General features: G+C 43.5%; 1 protein-coding gene across 3 annotated transcripts in view; it reads left to right on the forward strand.

Annotated features, from left to right (window-relative positions):
• The window catches only part of MTUS2 (microtubule associated scaffold protein 2), a 373,273-nt gene that overhangs the window by 305,856 nt on the left and 46,802 nt on the right, over positions 1–20,615 (forward strand). For all 3 annotated transcript variants that reach the window (XM_043576011.1, XM_043576018.1, XM_043576028.1), the window contains one exon: positions 10,417–10,483. In XM_043576011.1, the coding sequence (XP_043431946.1) occupies positions 10,417–10,483 (67 nt within the window). The remainder of the gene's footprint in view (positions 1–10,416; positions 10,484–20,615) is intronic.

Here is a 20,615-nt window from a genome sequence, read left to right on the forward strand (position 1 = left end):
CAGCCAGGGAACGGAGGCTAGAGCAGGAAGGAGCAAGCCGGAGCCGTGTGGCAGTTCCAACACAAAGCCTTTCTTTGCTTTTGACATTTGCCTGTGAGCTCACAGAGAGATGGGGGAATGATGTGTTGTTGTTGTTGTTGTTGTTTTAACATTTATTTATTATTGAGAGACAGAGAGACACTGAGCATGAGCAGGGAAGGGGCAGAGAGAGGGGAAGACACACAATCCGAAGCAGGCTCCAGGCTCCGAGCTGTCAGCACAAGAGCCCGAAGCGGGGCTCGAACTCACAAACTATGAGATCATGACCTGGGCCGAAGCCGGGTGCTTAACCCAGTGAGCCACCCAGGTGCCCCTGGGGGATGCTGTTAATTTCACTACTAGAAATATGTTGGCAGGAAATCTTGTCTCTGTGATTTTTTTTTTTTTCTCACACACATTTGGATTTTTCCAAGACGCATGAAATGGATTTAATAAGGGGTTGAATTTGCCTCTTTTCTACCCACGTGGGCAGCAGCTACATAGATAGCTTGAGGTATCATATGTGACCAGGTGAAGGAAAATAAATAGCTTAATATAAAGCACATTACAAGGAGGCCACTTGGGAACATCTTTCTTATCAGCTCTGTTTGTGAACTTTGACCTAGGAAAATTGCACTGATATTTTAAAAGTTACCCACCCAGTACTTTTGTTCCAATAAAGAGTAACTATTTCAGTGGGTTTGGCTTCGACTACCATGAGTGCGAACTAAAATATTTATATGTACATTTATGAGCTTTTACCAAATAGAAATAAAAAACATTTGCACTCAATTGTCTACAAATCCAATATTGAAGCGATGAAGCCTTCTTTCAAGAGAAGCAGTCACAAAAAGGTGTTGAAGGAAGCTTTGTAACCATAGTTATAATAAAAGGGAAGGGTTTGCTCCATGCACGACAATATTATACTGTTCCTCTTCCTGAGTCGTGGTACAGAAGTTTTAGAAATAGAAGCTGTAATCTGCAGACCTTTGAGAAAATATAGTTTAAAGTGAACTCCTCCTCCTTTTTTGTTTCAAATCAATTTCTTGAAAGTAACTATCTATCCCTGTGTCATGTTTGAATGTGGAAATGTTGGGAGACAACTAAGTAATACTTCATCTCTCCAGCCAGAGTGATGTTTAAGTAACTTTCAAATGTTTCAACTTTAAAACTCCAAACATAATACAGACTCTTCTTTCCTGATGAAAACTTAGTGTACATATCAACTTTCTCATTATGTGTACCCCCACATTTCTTGACTTGTCTTTTGCCATAGTTCAGAGTCTATTCCCCTGGGAGGTTTTGAAACTGTAAATTCACAGGTGCTCACGTGCGGAATTGAGGATTTCCTTTTTTAAGATTAAAAAAAGTCATTATTTTATTTAGCCGTCTGCTTTTCAGGGTACCTTCACAGGCAGTATGCCAAAATCACTTGCTTATTCAGCGGTCACCTATTGGGCCAGGCGTGGGATGCGGAGAGCGTTATGGGATTCCGCTCCAGTCTCCAGCCCCTTTAAATCCCATGGTAAAATCCATCAGTCTGTTCATGAGCTCTAACAATCCCAACATCAACGTTGAAAGAGGCCTGATAAAGTTGTTGATAAAGTTGTTTCTGCTTACTTCAGACCAGCCTCATAAACCTTAAAAGAAAAAGAAAAAAAAAAAAAAAAAAGAATTCCTTAGAAGTTTATATGGATACAGGATTTAAAAACTCAATTTTGAGACCCTAATTGTGAACTGTTAAAACATTCTTAATTCTAGTGCAGCTAAAGATGTTCTGAAAAGAGTCAACGGACAATTAAAGATGCTTTTAAGTAATAGTTTCAGAGATAGGGCTAAGAGATATAAACCTGAGATGCTTTCTTAGCATATTCATTCACTGGGAGAAACTACAGAATCTTGTCTAGGGTTATTCAATGAATGAAAATGTGTTAGGTGAATAAATGGTTTTTAAAAGCCGATTGTGCTGTATGTATTTTCACCTCTTCAAAAAACCTATTCATTGACAACTTTCTTGCCGACTCACAGTATTTATAATACCTATCGCCCAGTTATGATGGGGGCTATCAAAGAATTCTCCGAAGGGCCCAACCTGACCTGTGGAGTTACCAGTTATTCCTTGGGTTGTACTTTCACCTTTTCCAGAGAAATTACAAACGGGGTAGGCAACAATAACACATGTAGAGCAATTAACACATTAGCGCAAGCCTGGAGTGTGAAAGTTATGTGGTACTGGCCGGACCTGTTTCTGGAATCTAGTGAAAGGAGAAATCCCTGCTGGAATCCTAGGCAAGGTTTCTTGGAAAAAATGGCACATGAACCGCACTTTGAGAAAGGGGGTGGAGTTTTAATGAACTGTGTGAGGAGCGGGAATGCAATTCTAAGCAGGGAGTGCATGAGGAAAGGTACTTTAGCCCAGTTTGATGAAAGATGAGCATAAACACAGTAGGAAATCCAAGCATAGAGGGAGTGTGGGGAAATATTTTCCAGGCTGAAAGCCAGACCCACGTTTTTGAACTTGAGTTGCAAGAAAGTAGAAATCCATCTTGGGATTTGAACAGAGAGGCAATCTGTGGAAAGACTCACTCTGTAGGTATTTTGGAAAGGAAAAAAGCGTGACCCAGAGAGGCCATTGGAACACCCCGATGGATTTCAGAGTCTGTTCACCTGTGGACTCGGCTGGTCCAGGATCAAGCCGGCCGCTCTGCACACACAGAAACTCCTTGCCCTTAACCTTCCAGAGCTAGTCATTCTTAGGAATGTTGAGTTATTGAGAGAAATAAATTAAATGTAAACTAGAACGCCCACTTGTTTTTTAACAGTGAGAAATGCAACTGACAAACAAATGGTAACAAGGCTGATAAATATGTATCTCTTTTTAGAGTCAACAGTCTAGCTTCGTAAGAGGCTTTGATAAGAATGGAATCTGAGCCAGCAAGTTATGGTCTTCAGGCATTCGGTGGCCTCAGAGCCTATATGTCCACGTTCCATCACCCCTCTAGCTAGAAATGCACTTGAGAAGGCCTGTATGATTGTCACTTGCCTTGGTGTCTTCTAAGGCTCCTTTTTCTCCCTCTGCTACAAGTCACTTAGTCTTGCTCCTCCCTTTAGGGGTTACTTTGCATATCTCCACCCTAACCTTACATGCATTGATGTTAATCTCCAAGGCTGGTTTTATTTACCTTTCCTCTAAATTCTTGGTGGGGGTGGCAGTTAGGAGAAGGCACCTCACTGTTCCTCCCAGGCATCTGGCATCTGACAGTGATAAATTTGGAAAGGTAATAAGAGAAAATCCGAGAAGGTCAAAGAACCTCTGAAGTGATAAATAAATGGATTGAAAATCATGGCACTGGCTAATCTTCCTTTGTTTTGCTTACTCTGAGATCCAGAATTTCCCAGCATTGCGTCTTTGGATTCACATTCCTTCACCTTGGGCCCCATAAGACTCTGTCCTTTCTAGTTGTCAGTTGATAATCCGGGTGGGTTATGGCATTGAGTTATTAAGTGCGGCTTCTTAGGCAGCTAGATGTTTTGCGATCACAAATGCACAGGAAAAAGATCAGAATGATGCACTCTGAGTTTATTCCTTCTGATTTCTTTTAAAACAAGATGTGGTTCTACTTATCTTTCATACAAGTAGACAATGACATGTATTTAAGAATATTAAATGTGAATGATACTTGCCTTGACCAGTCTCTATTAAATTGTACTGCAGAGGAGAAAAGCTGGTAGAAAAATACAGTGGCCTGTGTTAATTATATGTGAAAGAAATAATACTTATTGAAGAAGTCAAAGCATGCCGTCAGCGCTGCCTTAAAGCCACAATAACTGAAATGAAAAACAAAAGGTCAGTCCACCTCCCAAAGGAATTTTCCACGGAGCTATATTATGAATCTAGCCACGCTTCACAGTATTGATACTGAAATTGAACGCAGCATTCACAAACGGTGGTCTGAAAACAACACAGAAGCCTTGGAGATGTCACCTTGTGGCTGGTTCATCTTGAAATACAAAAGAAAGTATTTCCGTGTTAAAACAGGGTTCTGCCATGTAGAATTAAGCCCTCACCTGAACTCACAGAGCCATGAGTGAAAAGCAATATTGTTTCCAGGAAGAATGAAAAATTCCTTAACCCCTTTGTGGTTTCATGTGTATGTATGTATCTCACTTTGAATTTCCAAAAGTCACAATAAAAAGGATCTGGAAGTTTCTTCAAATAGCAGAATTCGGTAGGTTTCTTCTTTAATTCCCTGTATGGTTCTTTTGCTTAGCCTGTGAAAAGGTGGCCTAGCTTTGCACGGTTGAATTTTTTTTTTTTTAATCTGCATTGACTCCAGGGCAGGCTAAAAAGATAGGAAAAATTAGAAATTTGTTGGGAGTCTGTGGACTTACATGTATGTATTTTTTAATGTGTGTGTGTGTGTGTGTGTCTGTCTGTCTATTTATTTATTTATTACAATTAATTAATTTATTGCCAAATTACTATTTTGACGGTAGAGTACTGTTCCATTTATCAATTCATTTCTTTTCAACAAATATTTGAGGGCCCAGTACAAACACTCTTTCTTCTGACTCATCATATCAAAGTCACATCATCTTGGGCACGTGTGTGTCTTTTTAAAGGAAAATGTGGTGGGGGGAAGCGGGAGCTGATCAAAACACTTAGAAACTGCAGTGAAGTTTACAAAATTGTCATCAGTCCCCCTTGTAGCTGATCAAGTACCCCTTCAGGGTGAATCACAGACCAGAGGCAGGAGCATGGCAAGGAGAAGAGAAGGGCCCATATGATGGGGGTGACACAGGCTCCCGGAAATAGCCTCAGGTGCTGTTTAGGGTCACAGTTCTCTTGGCTCTTACCTTGGGTGCTCCCACATTCCTCCTGCTCCTTCTTCCTCTGGTCTCATAGTAACTAGTCTGTTCCTTTGGTTTCCGATTTGAGGAGGAGCTTAGGGAGCTCATGTCCAAGTGTAGAATCACGTGGGTGACGCTAACAAAGAGTGGCATTTTCACTCCCTGTTACCACCAAGTTCTCATGGGTGGCATCAACCAGCTGAACAGGTAACGCCCATTGACGAAGCATGTTAAAATGACAGAGTGTGGCAGGCCGGCTTCGGGCTTGGCCACACATCCAGTTACTTGAAGTCAATGGCACGATTAGCGGTTTGTAGGCTTTGCCAGGTTTGTGTAGCTAGGAGAGATTCATGGTGGCATTCGGCAAGAGTCGCTGAGCACCTTAGCGTGGAGAGCCATACGTGAGAAGTACAGGCTTCACTGTGCCACACTTGCAGCGGTGTGTTTAGGGCTAGAGGTAGAGGGGGAGAGTTGGATGTTTCATGGGGATAGCTCATCTCGGATTCCATCTGTGAATACAGCGTATCGTGCTAAAAAGAGTAGAGAACTCAGTGTGCAAAAGAGAGGTACGTGACCAAATAAAAGAGGTGCATAAGAAGACACAGCTGTTGGTATGGGGCTTGGATGAATGTTCTCCAAGGGTCCATTTCCAGTTAAGCCTGTCCTAGAGTAAACAGTAATTTTAGAGGAATGGCCTTTTAGACTTTGCGATTTCTGGACTGTGTCACCGGGATCGTTTGGATGGTTAATACTGAGTTCTATTTTTAGACCTTTAGAGTGAAAGCAGGAGCTCGTGCTTGGCACCAGTTAGGAATTTTCCACTCATTCCCCATGTCGGGAAGCACTGATCTCACACTGGGCCGTCAGAGGGGGCCGTGCTCATATTTCAGTCATCCCAACACGTCATCGCGCTGGACTGGCTTAGGTTGGGGAGCGAAGGGGAATCGTGGCATGAGACCCTTTCAAAGGGAGTCTTTGGGGCCGCCTTCCTCCTGTGTGTTCAACAGAACCTAACGGCCTTGCGAGATCACCTTTGGAATCTGTTGAGCCATGATGGATGGCAGAGTAACTTGAGGCAGGAGGAGAGCATGGAAGGTTCCTTGAAGTTCACTTCTTGCGTTAAGGAAGAGAGTTCCTGCAGTCCTGTTGTTGTTGACTCACTCCACTGCAGGGCAGCACTAGTCATTCTGGTTTAGCTTTCAGGAAACAAAGAGTAACTTAATTGATGCAGAAAATTCATAAATCAGAAGGGTTGGTATCATTTCAAAAAGAAGCACTTAAGAAGAAAGGACTGTCGCCAACCCACACAGGCTGGCCTTAGCGAGCAGAGCTGGGCTGAGTCAGCATCTTCAGGAGGAACGGATTCACAGGGGTTAGGGATAGCTGATGGGGAAAGCTGAACAGCTACCCTCTCAGAAGTTACAGCCTCAGGCAGGCCATGCTGGAAATGTACTGGCGAGCGGCCAACAAATCCATACCATGGGCAAAGGCAGGTAGTTCCAACGGTGGGGTGGGGTGTGAATGCAGCCAGGGAATTTTTTTTTATTGAAAAAGTGGTGAGGAGCTGACACTGACCACCGATAAGTGCTCCTATCCAGTCTGAGAACTGGTGCAGTTTGGATCCTGAGGCTGTGTCTGTAATAGACTCTGGCTTCACCCCTTCCCAGCCAGTCGTGCACGGGCGGCTTGCTTAGCCTGGAGCTTCAGTTTCATCCTCCACGCAGGGAAATAGAACCCAGCACCCACCTGACAGCCTCACCTGGAGGACCAAGTGAGGGAAAGGGCCTACCCAGCTCTGTGCCTCACGTTCGCGAAGTGTTTGGAAATGTTCACACTAATATTAATGCTGTCATTAGCTAGACCTTACCAGAGTTTCGTTGTTTACCTTGACATTTAAGCCTTCAGGTTTGTTGCTAATGTTTAACAGCCAGTCTTTCCTCGGTAAGCCATCTGATGACTGTAGTTTGAAACTGCAGTTGGCTCTATAGGCTATGCTTGCAAAAGGTTGAGGTCGAGTTGGGTTGTCTTCCTTCACTCTTTCCCCATCACTGTCTCCCCAGATGGAGAGGGTGCAGGGTCTGTGGTCTCACCCGTCCCCTTCCTATCTCCCCTTCCATCTCTCTTCTCTTCCCATCTGCTCCCTTTCTTTTCTTGGTCCTTTTCTTTTATTCTCTCACTTGTGTCTCCCCTAAAGCGAGGATGGGTGGGTCCAGCCTGGCTGTCAGTATTAGCGGCAGCTTTTCACAACAGTGATTCAGGTCTGAAGGTTGCCCATAATCTTTACCAGAATCAGCACGGTCTCCTCACTGGGCCTCCAAGCCACTCCTTCCCCAAATGTCTCATTCTCCTGTGGCTGGAAAGTGTAGAGTGATTTACTGTGATCTGGGAGATCCCTGGGCAGGACACTGTTCACATCTGCCCAGGGCTTCTTTCCGGGGTGGGGGTGGTGGGTGTGGGGAGCTGAGGGAAGCGTTGGCTCATGTTAGAAATCAGAGTTGGTTTGTGGGGTTTTGTTAAGTTCTGGTTGTTCACTGCCTAACCTCATCTAAGTCTTTGCATCTGTCAGCACTCTGACTGTGAATACTTTAATAATGCTATTTTGAGACTGATAAGTACAGTACAGTTAACCCTTGAAGAACCAGGGATTGGGGTGCTCAACTCCTGCACAGTAGAAAATCTGTGAATAACTTGTGACTCCCCCAAAACTTCACCGCGAATAACCCACTGTGGACCAGAAGCCTTACTAAGAGCAGTTGATTAACACATTTTGTATATTGTATTATATGCTATGTTCTTATAATAAACTAGGGAAAAGAAATTATTATTTAAAAAATCACAAGGAAGAGAAGATACATTTACAGTACTATACTATATTTATTGAAAACAATTCAGGGGGCGCCTGGGTGGCTCAGTCGGTTGAGCGTCCGACTCTTGATTTCAGCTCAGGTCATGATCCCAGGGTTATGGGAGGATGAAGCCTTACATCGGGCTCTGTGCCGGGCATGGAACCTGCTTGAGGCTCTCTCTCTCTCTCTCTCTCTCTCTCTCTCTCTCTCTCTCTCTCCCACTCTTGCTCTCTGTCTCTCTCTCTCTAAAACAAATAAAATTTAAAACAATTTTGAAAAAAGAAAAAAAATTGGAGTGGGAGTGGACACACCCAGTTCAAACCAATGTTGGTCAAGGGTCAGCTTTACTTCACTTCTCTGGCTGTGCCTAGGAACTGAGGATTAAAAATTATTATTCATATATATATATTTTTTTTTCAATGTTTATTTATTTTGGGACAGAGAGAGACAGAGCATGAACGGGGGAGGGGCAGAGAGAGAGGGAGACACAGAATCGGAAACAGGCTCCAGGCTCTGAGCCATCAGCCCAGAGTCTGACGCGGGGCTCGAACTCATGGACCGCGAGATCGTGACCTGGCTGAAGTCGGACACTTAACCGACTGCGCCACCCAGGCGCCCCGATATATATATTTTTTAAAGTAATCTCTACACCCAACGTGGGGCTTGAACTTAATAACCTAGAGATCAAGAGTTTCATGCTCTACCAACTGAGCCAGCCAGGTGTTTCTTGATAGGAGAAACAAGTTAATTTTTTCACTAGTTTAAGATCCTTTCAGGGTGAATACAGAAAGCTAGCCACTCTGGAATTCCAGGTTTTCTTAATTTGTAGTAACACGTTGAAAGTCAGCCGGCCACATTATGCTGTGTTGGAGCAAGCAGGGAATCCCTGTGGTCTACCTGATTAGAACGCTTCCCCAGGTATCTAGACTTCGAACTGAGAACAGAATCAGGGCAGAGCCAGGAAGGTATTTTCAAAAAGCAAAACAAAGCAAAGAATAGAGCATAAGAATATGCCATATTCCTAAACACATTTAGATCGTTAATGTGGATAAGACCCTAGTATCTATAGGATATTAGTCAGTTGCAAATAAAATGAAAGAAAAGACTTCTAAGAACGACTAACACTTATAAAGAGCTTGCCAAGTGCCAGGTTGCATATATTACTTCTAATTACTAATTACTTTGCATATATTAATTTCTTCAACCCTCTTTATAACCCTGTGCAGCGGGCTTGGCATAGAGGCAGCATCCCTTAGTGATTAGGAAACTATCTATTCTCGGGTGTGATTGCTAGACTTCAGATTTAGGGAGGGCAAGGATGCTGAGGGCTGGGATGGAAGGAGAGAGCTTTATGAATAAAATGGGGGCCCACCGTCCCTCAAAGGATGCGTTATTGCTACATTATTCTTAAAAGAACCATGAGCTAATCCTTGTTGATGCCCGTGACTAAAATAGCTAAAATATTAAAGTATTCACAGTATTCACAAATAGAGTTTTATTTGGGTACTATGAAATTATGACATTGTGTAGCAAATGCCCTTTGGATGACCTGAGACCGTCCGTCCCATCAACCCAAAGTAGCACACGTGTTACCTAGATCTACGTGTTAACACCACCCCGCCCCCATTTTTTCCTTTTTTTTTAATTGAGTTTTTTTTCTTCACGGCGAGTTTCATGACTTCTTTCATCCTTGAGGTAGGTTAACAGGTTCTTTGGAGGTGCTGTAATCAAAGTCAGAGGAGGTTAATCAAGAAAGAACATTCACAAGACCCTGATGATATTCATGCTAGAGATCTGGTACAATTTTTAGCTTCAACTCCCTTTTTGGAAATGTTTGCTTTGGGAGCACATTCTAACCGAATGAAGAGACTTTCTTTGAAGGCCTACATTTTTGGTATCTCTAATGCAAAGAGAATTGATATAGCACACCTTTTCTAGTTATTATTAGTAACAATAAAATCATAACAAATGTAGCTATTTCTGGTGACTCAACCCAGATTACAAAGTCAGCATATCTTCAGGTACCTCTCTGTTTCATGTCATAGAATACATACGATCTGAAAACAACTCAGGGGCCGTGTGGTTACAAATGGTGTCCTTTGCCCTTAATAGTACCTCACGTGGGACTTTTCGTCTTGTTCTTTCTAGTGATGCACAGAGTGGAACAAAAAAACTTGGAAACCTTAAGTTTTGGTGTTGATCTCATTACAAAAAAAAAAAAATGTTTCACGTTAAGCTTTCTGCTCGTTACTTATTCGGTAGCCGACCACGTACATATGGACAGAAGGGTACGTGTAAGGAGACAGTTGGTAAAGTTAGCATTCGCCCGTCAGAAGACGGTGGTGTGGATGTTTTCATGCTCAAAAATCTCACACTAGTGATAGTAATTAACGGTGTGTAATAATACATAACAGCGGATTACCATGCAGGGCATAGACGTGCAAAGAAGGGGTTGTAGGTTGATGTATAAACGGTGCAGTAGAGTGAAAAGCGAGCTTTGTGATTTGAATGTGATGCAAATGAATGAGTCGGACTTGGCTTTGTAATTTTTTTTTCTATGCTTCTATAATGAGAAAATTATCTCCTTAAGGGCTAGACTCATAAATATTTGCTTAATATGATTCATTAATTAAACATGTCACGGGGGCTTATCTGGCGTAAAACTAGGGGACTCTCGGTATCCGTTTTGTTTTTTTTTCAGAATGAAAGTGCCCTTGTGAAAGAAAAAGAGCTGTCAGTCGAACTTGCAAACGTCAGGGATGAAGTTGGTAAGTAGGGCATGGAAAATGAGGAACGCCAAGAATGTCTTTTCCTGATACCTGTGAATGTGCATCAAAAGCAGTTACGTCTCACGTAATCAGCCAGGGCAGAGCTGCCTGGAAAAATGAAGCATCTCACCCAGCACAGTGGTGCGTTGGTGTGGCCTTGCAGGGAGCCATAATTTTTACAGCTCTGTTGTCACAAAGACAGCTTCATAACAGTTCGCTAATCCGGCCTCGACTCCGCTCTTCGCAGATGGCGGCACACACATCCGTCTGCGTTGTGAGCCGTGACCACAGCCCCTCCGTCTCGGTACCCCCGGGCAGGCAGAGCTCCCAAGGAAGCAGCACAGCTTTGCTGGGTAACACGAGGCGCTCTCTGCACTAGATCTCTGCAGACATTCCAAGGCTTCCTGCCACCATAGGCCTCGCCATGAAACACTCTGTGATATAGAACAAGACCAGAAACACAAGCCTGGGTGGATTAAATATGCTGGGGTCTGTGTTGAAATTCCCACTCACCTTTGGCCGATAAAATGGCAGAGCTCAGTCTGAACATGGAGACCTGGCAAGTGATGGGATGATCCCCAGACCGGGGGGTGTCATGGAGACGGATGGGCTTCCACACTCTAGGCCAAAGATCAGAGCACGTATTCTCCACGTTCCAATTTCTCGATCTCAGTTCTCTCTTGAGGTTCCGTTACTGTGTTTCCTCAGGAATCAGTCAGCAAAGGGAACGTCAGCCTGGCCTATTCCCCTCGGCCTGCTGTCTTCTCTTTACAATGAGTGTATGTCCTCCATCCGTTGTGGTCCTGGGGGCAGCCTGCCAAGTGCCGGTGGGGCTCCCTCCATGAGTGAGGGGACTTGGACGGTCCCAGCCATCCTTGGCAGGTGGCACAGCTCCTTTCCTTCCTGCCAGCCACGCAGAGAGGCTGTGGCTGGTCCTTCCGGCAAATAGCCGTGCGAACAGGCATGGAAGCTGAAGACCAGACTTCCCTGGGGAACATGGGTGCCAAGGATGTGCAGTGAACTGCAGAGTGATTTCCAGACACGGTACCCCCATCACCCCTCTCTGTTTCTTCCTTTTTGTTTAACTGAGTTGTTGGGTTTCTTTTCCTTCCCTGCGAGTTTTGTGACTTCTTTCGTCACTGAGGTAGGTCAACAGTGGGCTTTTCTCCCCTCTAAGGCCCCTGGGGGAAAGCAGTAAATAATGGTCCCTCCTTCCCAGCCTCACCTGTGAGTGGTCCAGAGCAGCAAGGTGGCCCCGTACCCCTGGCCATCCCTGGATGAGGAACCCAGTGCATGAACCCAGGTGTAGGTTTCCCGAGAGAGGTCTGCCAAGAGCAGCAATGGCAGAACTTACAGAGGAGCTCTTGGGAAGCCGAGGGCCACGAGTGTGCGTGAAATGGATGGGTTTTTAAGCTGGGTTTTTTTTTTTTTTTTGAGAGAGCACAAATGGGCATGCAGGCAGAGGGAGAGGGAGACAGAATCTTAAGTAGGCTCTGTGCTCAGTGTGGAGCCCAATGTGGGGCTTGATCTCATGTCCGTGAGATCATGATCTGAACTGAAATCAAGTGTCAGATGCTTAACCAACTGAGCCACCCAGGCATCCCAAATGGATGAGTTTTTAGATTGTTCTGAGAGTGAATGGTTCTGAGCATGGACTTTGCGGGCCAATGACACGGGTTCAGGTAGGGCCAGTTGGCTAACCTCTCTGTCCCTCAGGTGTCCTTTCATAAAAAGGAAAGTCGGTTAAAGAAGATAATGCTGATAACGCAGCCCGAGGAGGAGACTCTCCTAGTAAGGTGTGTAGCACCTTGAATCAGAAAATAGAGGACAGAATCTTCCATTGTAGCCTGAATTCCTCCCCGGAGGGATGTCTGCACCCCCGCGGGCAAGCTTTGGATCGGGGTGTGCACCCTGACCGAACTAGATAGGGCATGCCGAATCCAACCCCGCTTCCCTCGGCCCTTTCCTGAAGCTTCTGAACGCAGCAGGAACCACGCAAGGATTGCGCTGAGTTTTTGTGTTTCGGTGTTATTTGAGGTCTGCATTAGTGTTAAGAATAGAACCAGAAGTCATCTGCCAAATGAATAAACCGCGGGGTGAGGGGAGAGGGCAGAAGGCCTTGGTAGCCCCAGGGCCGGGGCCATGACACCCAGCACTGAGCCCAGCGGATGTTTTAGCAGCGAGCACCTGAGCCACTGCAGAGCCTGTGTTTGGGAGAAGGTGGACACTACACTGTGGGGATCTACTATTAACTGTAAAGGCCACAAGTTCTGCCCGGCTTAGCTTGGCCGGCAAGGAACACCCTTAAAGGGAAAAGAGAATTAAGCTTATAAAGCTGACTTTTGAGTGATCGTCTAGAAAGAGAGATGGGCGATCCTATCTCCTTCCCAGCATCCCTACCCTCATTTAGACCCCTGTCAGCGGAGTCAGATGAGGGCTTCCGGAGCTGGGAGCTATGAGGGGCTGTGAGGGGCGTGGTGGGGGTGGGGGGAGCTAGAATTTCCACATGTGAACTCAGACATGGAAGAGGAAGACGCTGCAAAAATCAGAAGGGTTTAGCAGCATTTACTGTATATCCCCAGAACAGGGCTGGCCTGTTCCCCAAATCTAAAACCTACTGCTCAAACTTTTCATATGTGTTAAAATGCTGCCCTGGAATCTACCCGTATCTGCTGGTAGGCAGCCATCCGTTGTTTACATCCTTGCTGTGAAGAAATGCAATCAAAGGCTTCTAGCATCTAGCCAGAATCACCTTGACCGCGGGGTTCTCAGCCCTGGTGCATATTAGAATCACCTGCAGTGCTCTTTAAACTAACGGTTCCCAGGACCTCTCAGGCAACAGAATCAAAATATTTGAGGTTGGGGCCTAGGCTTTTCTTCTTCTTCTTTATAAGTGTTTGTTCATTTTTGAGAGAAGAGAGCATGAGCGAGGGAGGGGCAGAGAGAGGGGGACAGAGGATCTGAAGCGGGCTCTGTGCTGACAACAGCCAGCCCGATGCGGGGCTTGAACTCACGAACCGTGAGATCATGACCTGAGCTGAAGTCGGACACTCAACGGACTGGAGCCACTAGGCTTTTTTTAAATTTAATTCCCAGATGTTCATGAAGTACAGTGAAATTTGAGAACCAATGAACTACATTGAAGGAGTGAGGATTTCGATTTGGGTCAAGGACAGGGAGGGGGCGGTAGGGAATTTGGGGTAGGTATGGGAGGATGGGGTCCCCTAGTGGAGTGCTGTGGGCAGCCTGAGGGCCTCGGGAGAGAAGCCCAGGAGGGGAGGGGAAAGGGTGCAGAAAGGAAAGATGCAGAGGACATATCCCACCTGCTCTGACATTCCCCATGGAGTTGGCCTGGCTCCCAGAAGAAGGGAAGGAATATCATCTTCCTTCCTTCACCTCGGCCTGTCAGGCTATAGGGCTGTCAGTCTCTGAGTCCGCTCCCAGCTGGGTTAGACGGGCTTTCGGGAACCGACCACAGAAACTAATCCCCTGGTGTATTTGCCGACACACTTCATATTTACAGTACGTTCCCAACTGGGACATGTCTGGTGAAGGAGCTACAGCAGAATCCTGTAGAAGGTGTATTACCCCAGTCAGAGATTTTGATGTGTGTTACCCACGCCAACGGAGGATTCTGATTATAATCATTTTTAAGTAGAACTTGCTGGCAGTTGATTTCAAGGTAAACTCTGAGACCATCTCCTACCGAGCACCTACTGATGCCTGTTGGCCCACTGTGCGTGCACTGGGCCAACAGATGCCGTGACCGTTTTCTGGCATTAACCATTCTGCACATCTGTGGAAGGAACACTATTTTTTTCCCCTCTCCACGTATCAAAAAAACAATTCACAATGGTCATTTAATAGTGATAAAACATTTAACCATGGCGGCACACTAGAATAAGCCACTCCTCTCCTTTGAGCACTTAGATTTGCCCCAGTTTTTTGCTATTATTTGCAGTATTATGCAAATTACTTTTTTCCTCTTGTGTCATTTTCTTGGAAATCTAGTCTCAGAGTGTGGACAGATTTTGGATAGAAATTCACATTTGTTCTAAATTCATCTGTATGTGAAAGATCCTTGATTTTTACTCTATAAATCAAGATACAAGATGATGGTGGATTTAATCTCAGTGTAGATAAAGAAGAAATTCCATCACTACTCCTCTCTCCCTTCCTCCCTTCCCATCCCTTTCTCCCTCTCTCTCTCTCTCTCTCTCTCTCTCTCTCACACACACACACACACACACACACACACACACCTGAGAAGAGACACGTAATACCCAATTATGTACCAGGGTGCAGTTTGAGATAGAGCATTTTGTGGTCCAGGAGTCGAGTCCTTGGGGAGTGGCTAAAATTGCCATCATCTGGGTTACACCATATGTGGATGTGGAGACAGGGATCTCTGGTCATCCTCTTGAAAGCTTCTCATGCTTGAGTCACCCTTCAGGGAGGATGACTCTTACCTTGTGTTTGGAGTTGGCCTTAATTGGGTCTGTCCTTGGAAAAGCCAAGCTACAATGATTGTGGGATGAAGGGCATTTTAGGTCCCCAGGGGACCAGAAACCACCACATCCACGGGGAGGAGGAGTCAAGATGCTAGAAATAGATATTTGATTTTTTAATCACATTTTTAAAAAATTTCCAGAAAATGTAGTTCTTAAAATATGAGCCTCAACTTTTGGATAGAGTGACATTCTCCAAATTTGGAAGTCAGGTATTGAATTATTGAAGGGTCCTGCTTATATTTGTAAATGCTGAAATGGGTTTATACGACGTTCCTCCTAGATGCAGGTTATTTTCTTTCGAGACCTTAGGCTTCGAGTTGTTGACGACCATCAGGTGGATGTTTATGGTTCTCTGTCCAGCAAAGCTGCCTTATTAGGAACACTGAGCCTTAAAAATGTATGAATTTAAAAAATAGTTAATAATTCATAAATAATAATGTATGAATTTAAATCTGAATTAGATGAGCTCCACCGGAGAAAAAAAACACATGCAGTGCATAGCTGTATCTAAATGGAGCCTTCTGGTTCACACTCCCAGGTGCACTGATGCTCTCCCAGCCAGACCTGTCCCAAGCCAGACACACGCATTGTATCTTTCTGCAAGCCTCAGACTTGTGATGGGCTTTGCTTTTTTCTCTCTCTCGAACTCTTTAAAAAATACTTAACATGAAATAAAGTTTTAAGACAGCGAGCGGCATTTAACAAGGCAATCATTCTGGCAGAGTTTCTCAGGTATTATACAGAAAGCTAAATTATTAAATCCACATTTTGAGTATTGAAATCAAATATTGTTGAAATCAAATCACATTCAGCTTATTGAAACAAAGCAAAAAAAACCCCAAAAACCTGGATATTTTCTATAATATCCAAAAAGAGATACTAAAGAATTCTGAGAACTTTGAGATATGTGTGTATATATATATATATATATCTATATATCTATATCTATATCTGAGAACTTTTATATATATATATATCTAAGTTTGTGACAGTAAGCACTAAATTGTTATTTATTATGCTCTTAAGTTCCTCACTAGAATAAAATGTTCAATTTCATCTCATTTATAACTAGCAACACACACATACATATACACACCACTGGAAGGGTATTTGTGAGATGATTTTACCTTTCAAGGTTATATATAAAATGGCTTCTAGTTTTATGACCATAAGACCTTATGTTTATATAGTGCTTGTACTTGCCAAGCTCTGTTATATGATATGTCTTATTTATTTATTCAGATGACTGAATGAAGTAGGTGTTGGTATCTTTATTTTATAGGAAACTGGGGTTCTGAAGGATTAAGGGACTCCCCTAAGTGCATACAGCTGGTTTGGGCAGAGCCAGGTCTTAGGCCCAAACCTGGAAGTCTACATACAGTGTGTAAGTTTACCATGGCTTCCCCACCCCCACCACCATTTCTTTTTTTTTCTTTTCTTTTTTTTTTTTTTTTTTTTGGTAATTTCTAATTTGAAAAATCAGGTAAAGTAGCTGCTTCTCCCAATTCCGTACTTTCCCACAAAACCATGATAGACGTTAGGATGAATCTGTCTAAACATGGATGACAGTGTAATTAATTACATAACACAGTGTGATGGTAATTGGCCCTAGGCTATATCCGTTAGGATTGAGTTCAGGACAAATAACAGATTCCGCCCCCGCCCCCCAAATTATAACTTAATCAAAGCAGAGTTTTATTTCTCTCATGTAAAAGTCAGGAGGTGGGCCCCCAGGGACAGGTATGGCTTTGCTCTACAACGTCTGCAGGGCGCCAGGCCTCTTACAGTTGATCATCCTACCGCCTCAAGATGGTGGCCCTTCCTTCACGGCCCCGTGTGGTGTTTGGTGCTACAGTCACCATATCTCTATTCCAGGTAGCAGGAAGGAGGAAGGAATGGACAAAGAAACCGAGAGAGTGGGTCAGCTCTCTTTGGGGGAAAGTCCCAGGATTTACACTTCGGTTTATATCTCATTGGCCAGAACGAAGTTCCAAGGCAAACCTTGCCATGACACAGACTGGGAAATGTGCTCCTTATTTTTTCTTGGTGACCTTGCCCAAATATTATTCTATCACTACGAAAGAAGGGGAGAGTGTATATTGAGGGTTGTTAGCCAGCCTGTGCTATGGGGCCCCCATTGCCTCCGTCAATAAGATGGAGAGAACAGTCCTGTCACAGCAGGCGAGTGAGAACAGAGGAATCTAGCAGAGTATTTGGCAGAATAGTGGGGGCTCAGTGTGTTATAATTACCTTACATGTCAGATTGGATTCTGTCTGCCTTCCTCGCACAGCTTTAAAAAGACCCAAGTCAAAATGCAAAACCAAGAAGATATCTCAGAAAAAATAACTAATCTCGGGATCACAAAAATATAATGCACACTTTCTGATTTATAAAAATATCTCTTCTAAGTACACCAATTAAAAGACGGTTTTGTCAGATTGGATAAAAAGAAAAAAGTAAGGCGCAGCGACGTGTGGCTTAAAAGAAACCTACTTCAAATATAAAGACATAAATGACTTAAAAGAAAAACGGGAGGAGCACCTGGGTGGCTCAGTCTGTTGAGCACCTGCGTCTTGATTTTGGTTCAGGTCATGATCCCAGGGTCGTAGGATCAAGCCCTGTGTCTGGCCCCATGCCAAACATGGGGTCTGCTTAGGATTCTCTCTCTCTCTCTCTCTCTCTCTCTCTCTCTCTCTCTCTCTCTGCCTCTCTCTGTGTCTTTCCCAAAAATAAATAAATAAACTTTAAAAATGAAAGTAAAAGGATGGGGGAAAGAGAGGCTCCGCTAACACCAATGAAGAGAAAATTAGAGTGTTGAAGTATCTATCTTAATATCACACAAAGTAACCTTCAGACCAGTAGTATTATCAGGAGATAGCGATAAGGGAGTTAGCTCACCAAGAACACATAATAATAGTAAATATCTATGTACTTAACAATAGAGCTTCAAATAACATGCAACCAACATGGATAAAACTGAACGGAGACAGAAACAAATCCACATGTAAGTTTAGAGACTTCCCTCTTCTCTCAGTATCATTAGAACAAGGAGGCAGAAAATCAGTAGGGATACAGAAAACCTGAATAACACCGTCAACCACCTTGACCTAACTGACCTTAATAGCACATTCCATCTGACAAGCAGAATATACGTTCTTTTCAAATTCACATGGAATACTGAGCAACATAGAACATATTCAAAATGTTAACATAAACAACCTTAACAAGTGGAACCATAAAGAAAACCTTAACGAGTAGAATCGAAACCACGCAAAATGTTCTGGACTATAACTGAAGTAGATTGTGAATCAAACACGAAGATATCCAGGAAAACTCCAAACATTTAGAAATTAAACAGCGTACTTCCAAACAACCCACGGGTCAGAGAGAAAGCCACACAGTAAATTAGAAAATGTGTTGAACTGAATGAAAATAAAAATCCAACATATGAAAATCTTTGGGATGCAAAATTCCCTCTGAACCGCAGGGTTGGGATCTTGTTAAATTTGCTTGACAACTTGGAGGAGACCCAGTGTGGGCTGTCAGTGTCCTCAGCTCTCTGGTGGGGAGATGAGTGTATTTGAAAGAAGGTTTGATCTAGTAAATTTAATCTGCTGTCAGAAATTTGAGCATGACCATCTAGCTTCGCAGATACTACTTTGTCTGCAAGAGGGACCCCACTCAGCATGACTGGGTTCTGGAATTACACACCCCTCCTATAGGGAGATGATATAAGGTCTGAGCTGGGAAAAATTCAAACCAGTAATGTCAGCTGCCATGGTTAGATTTTATTCCAGTGGATGTCATTGTAGTTTTCTATCCCAAACAGGTGCCTTACCGATGCACAGTCTGTTTGTGACTCCCTAAAATGTATACTATTTTATGAATAAAGGTAATTTTCTTTCCTGATATGTGCTAATATTTTTCAATCTGTGGGCATCATCCTCAGCTAAGCTGAACTGACTGACTCGAATAGATCAGGATACCGTAAACGACCCTGTGGGCAAGCGGCTTCTTGAAATTCAGAATCTGCTGTTGCCATGTGTCTGTAAATGTAAAATGTAAGAGAAAGCTAATATTTATAAATCTAATATTTAAGGTGGGGTATGGTTTACAAAGCCCTTTCATTTGTTATTTAATTTGATCCTGACTAGGAGGTAGTAAGGTAGATAATACCACCACTGTTTTAACAATGAGTGAACATTGCCTATACAAAGTAAAAGCAACCCCAATCACATAACTGTGAGGAATAACAGAGCTGGGTCCTCTTGTCTTATCATGATCATAGCACACTGCCTTTGTGTTGTAAGATCTCAACTGATATCGAGGGAAGATAATTTAAAAGACAACAACAAACAACAGAAAAAAAAAAAAAAAACAAGAGAAAGACATGACCTGCTATAGCTTTAACCTGAAAATTGCTGAAGAGCATTTTGCAAAATATGTGTTTTAAATGACAGTCACATACAAATTGGGTGAGCATAATCGCTTCCCACTTGTGAATTTCTCATACATGGACTCTCTCTTCTTTTTCTTTGTGTCTTGTACCTTGGCTCAGGGCTTAGCATGGTCAATGTGGACCATTCACTGCTTCATTTTATGAATTTGACTGCACCCAGGAGAGGTGCCCATTAGCGTGCCAGGAGTAGAAGAGGAATCTGGCGAGGTCTCTGACTTTGGGGAACCCCTGTGCATTGGAAAGACAGACATAAGCAGCTAATTAAAATCCAGTGTAGCAAGTAAGATGCTCGAGGTGTGGGAGCTCAGAACAGGGGTGGTAACCCGGGCAGGGATCCAGGAAAGGCTTTTAGGGGTAAAACAGCTGAGCTGTATTAAAGGAAATGAAGGAGTCAGTGAAGAAGTGATTCTTCCATATACCTAATCAATTACAGGAACAGCATTAATGCCACCATTCACTCGGTCTCTCCTTTGGGAAATGGGAAAAATAGTGAAGACAGTTAGGTTTTCCATGTGGCCATCCCCAAGAAAAGGAATGAGTTTGTGTTTATGAAACTCTTAAAGTTATTTGTGTTTGTTTGGGATATAAAACTCAAGTGATTTGCCTTTCACAGATTTTTTTTTTAACATTTGATTTTTCTTGTCTAGTGCCACGATGAATTCTTCTCATTTATTCAAATAACCGCAAATGTCACCAGGGCAACCTTCAGGTATTCAAGAGTACTGTCAATCTATTTGCTTAATTTGGCAGTTTATTTAAACAAAGTAAGATAGGGGCGCCTGGGTGGCTCAGTCGGTTAAGCGGCCGACTTCGGCTCAGGTCACGATCTCACGGTCCGTGAGTTCGAGCCCCGCGTCGGGCTCTGTGTTGACGGCTCAGAGCCTGGAGCCTGTTTCAGATTCTGTGTCTCCCTCTCTCTGCCCCTCCCCCGTTCATGCTCTGTCTCTGTCTCAAAAATAAATAAACGTTAAAAAAAAATTAAAAAAATAAACAAAGTAATATATAAATTGCAGTATATTGCGTACCGATGATTCAGGTCACTCTTTTTGATCAGAATTGCACTTTTTCAGCCAGGTTTTGGGGAAGTTAATTTTGGTGAAGAAGAGGAAAGCCAGACCAATTCAGCCCTGCAAGCAACCATGTAAGGACTTACTAGGTTGC

Source organism: Prionailurus bengalensis, chromosome A1 (assembly GCF_016509475.1).
Source record: "Prionailurus bengalensis isolate Pbe53 chromosome A1, Fcat_Pben_1.1_paternal_pri, whole genome shotgun sequence".
NCBI lineage: Eukaryota > Metazoa > Chordata > Mammalia > Carnivora > Felidae > Prionailurus > Prionailurus bengalensis.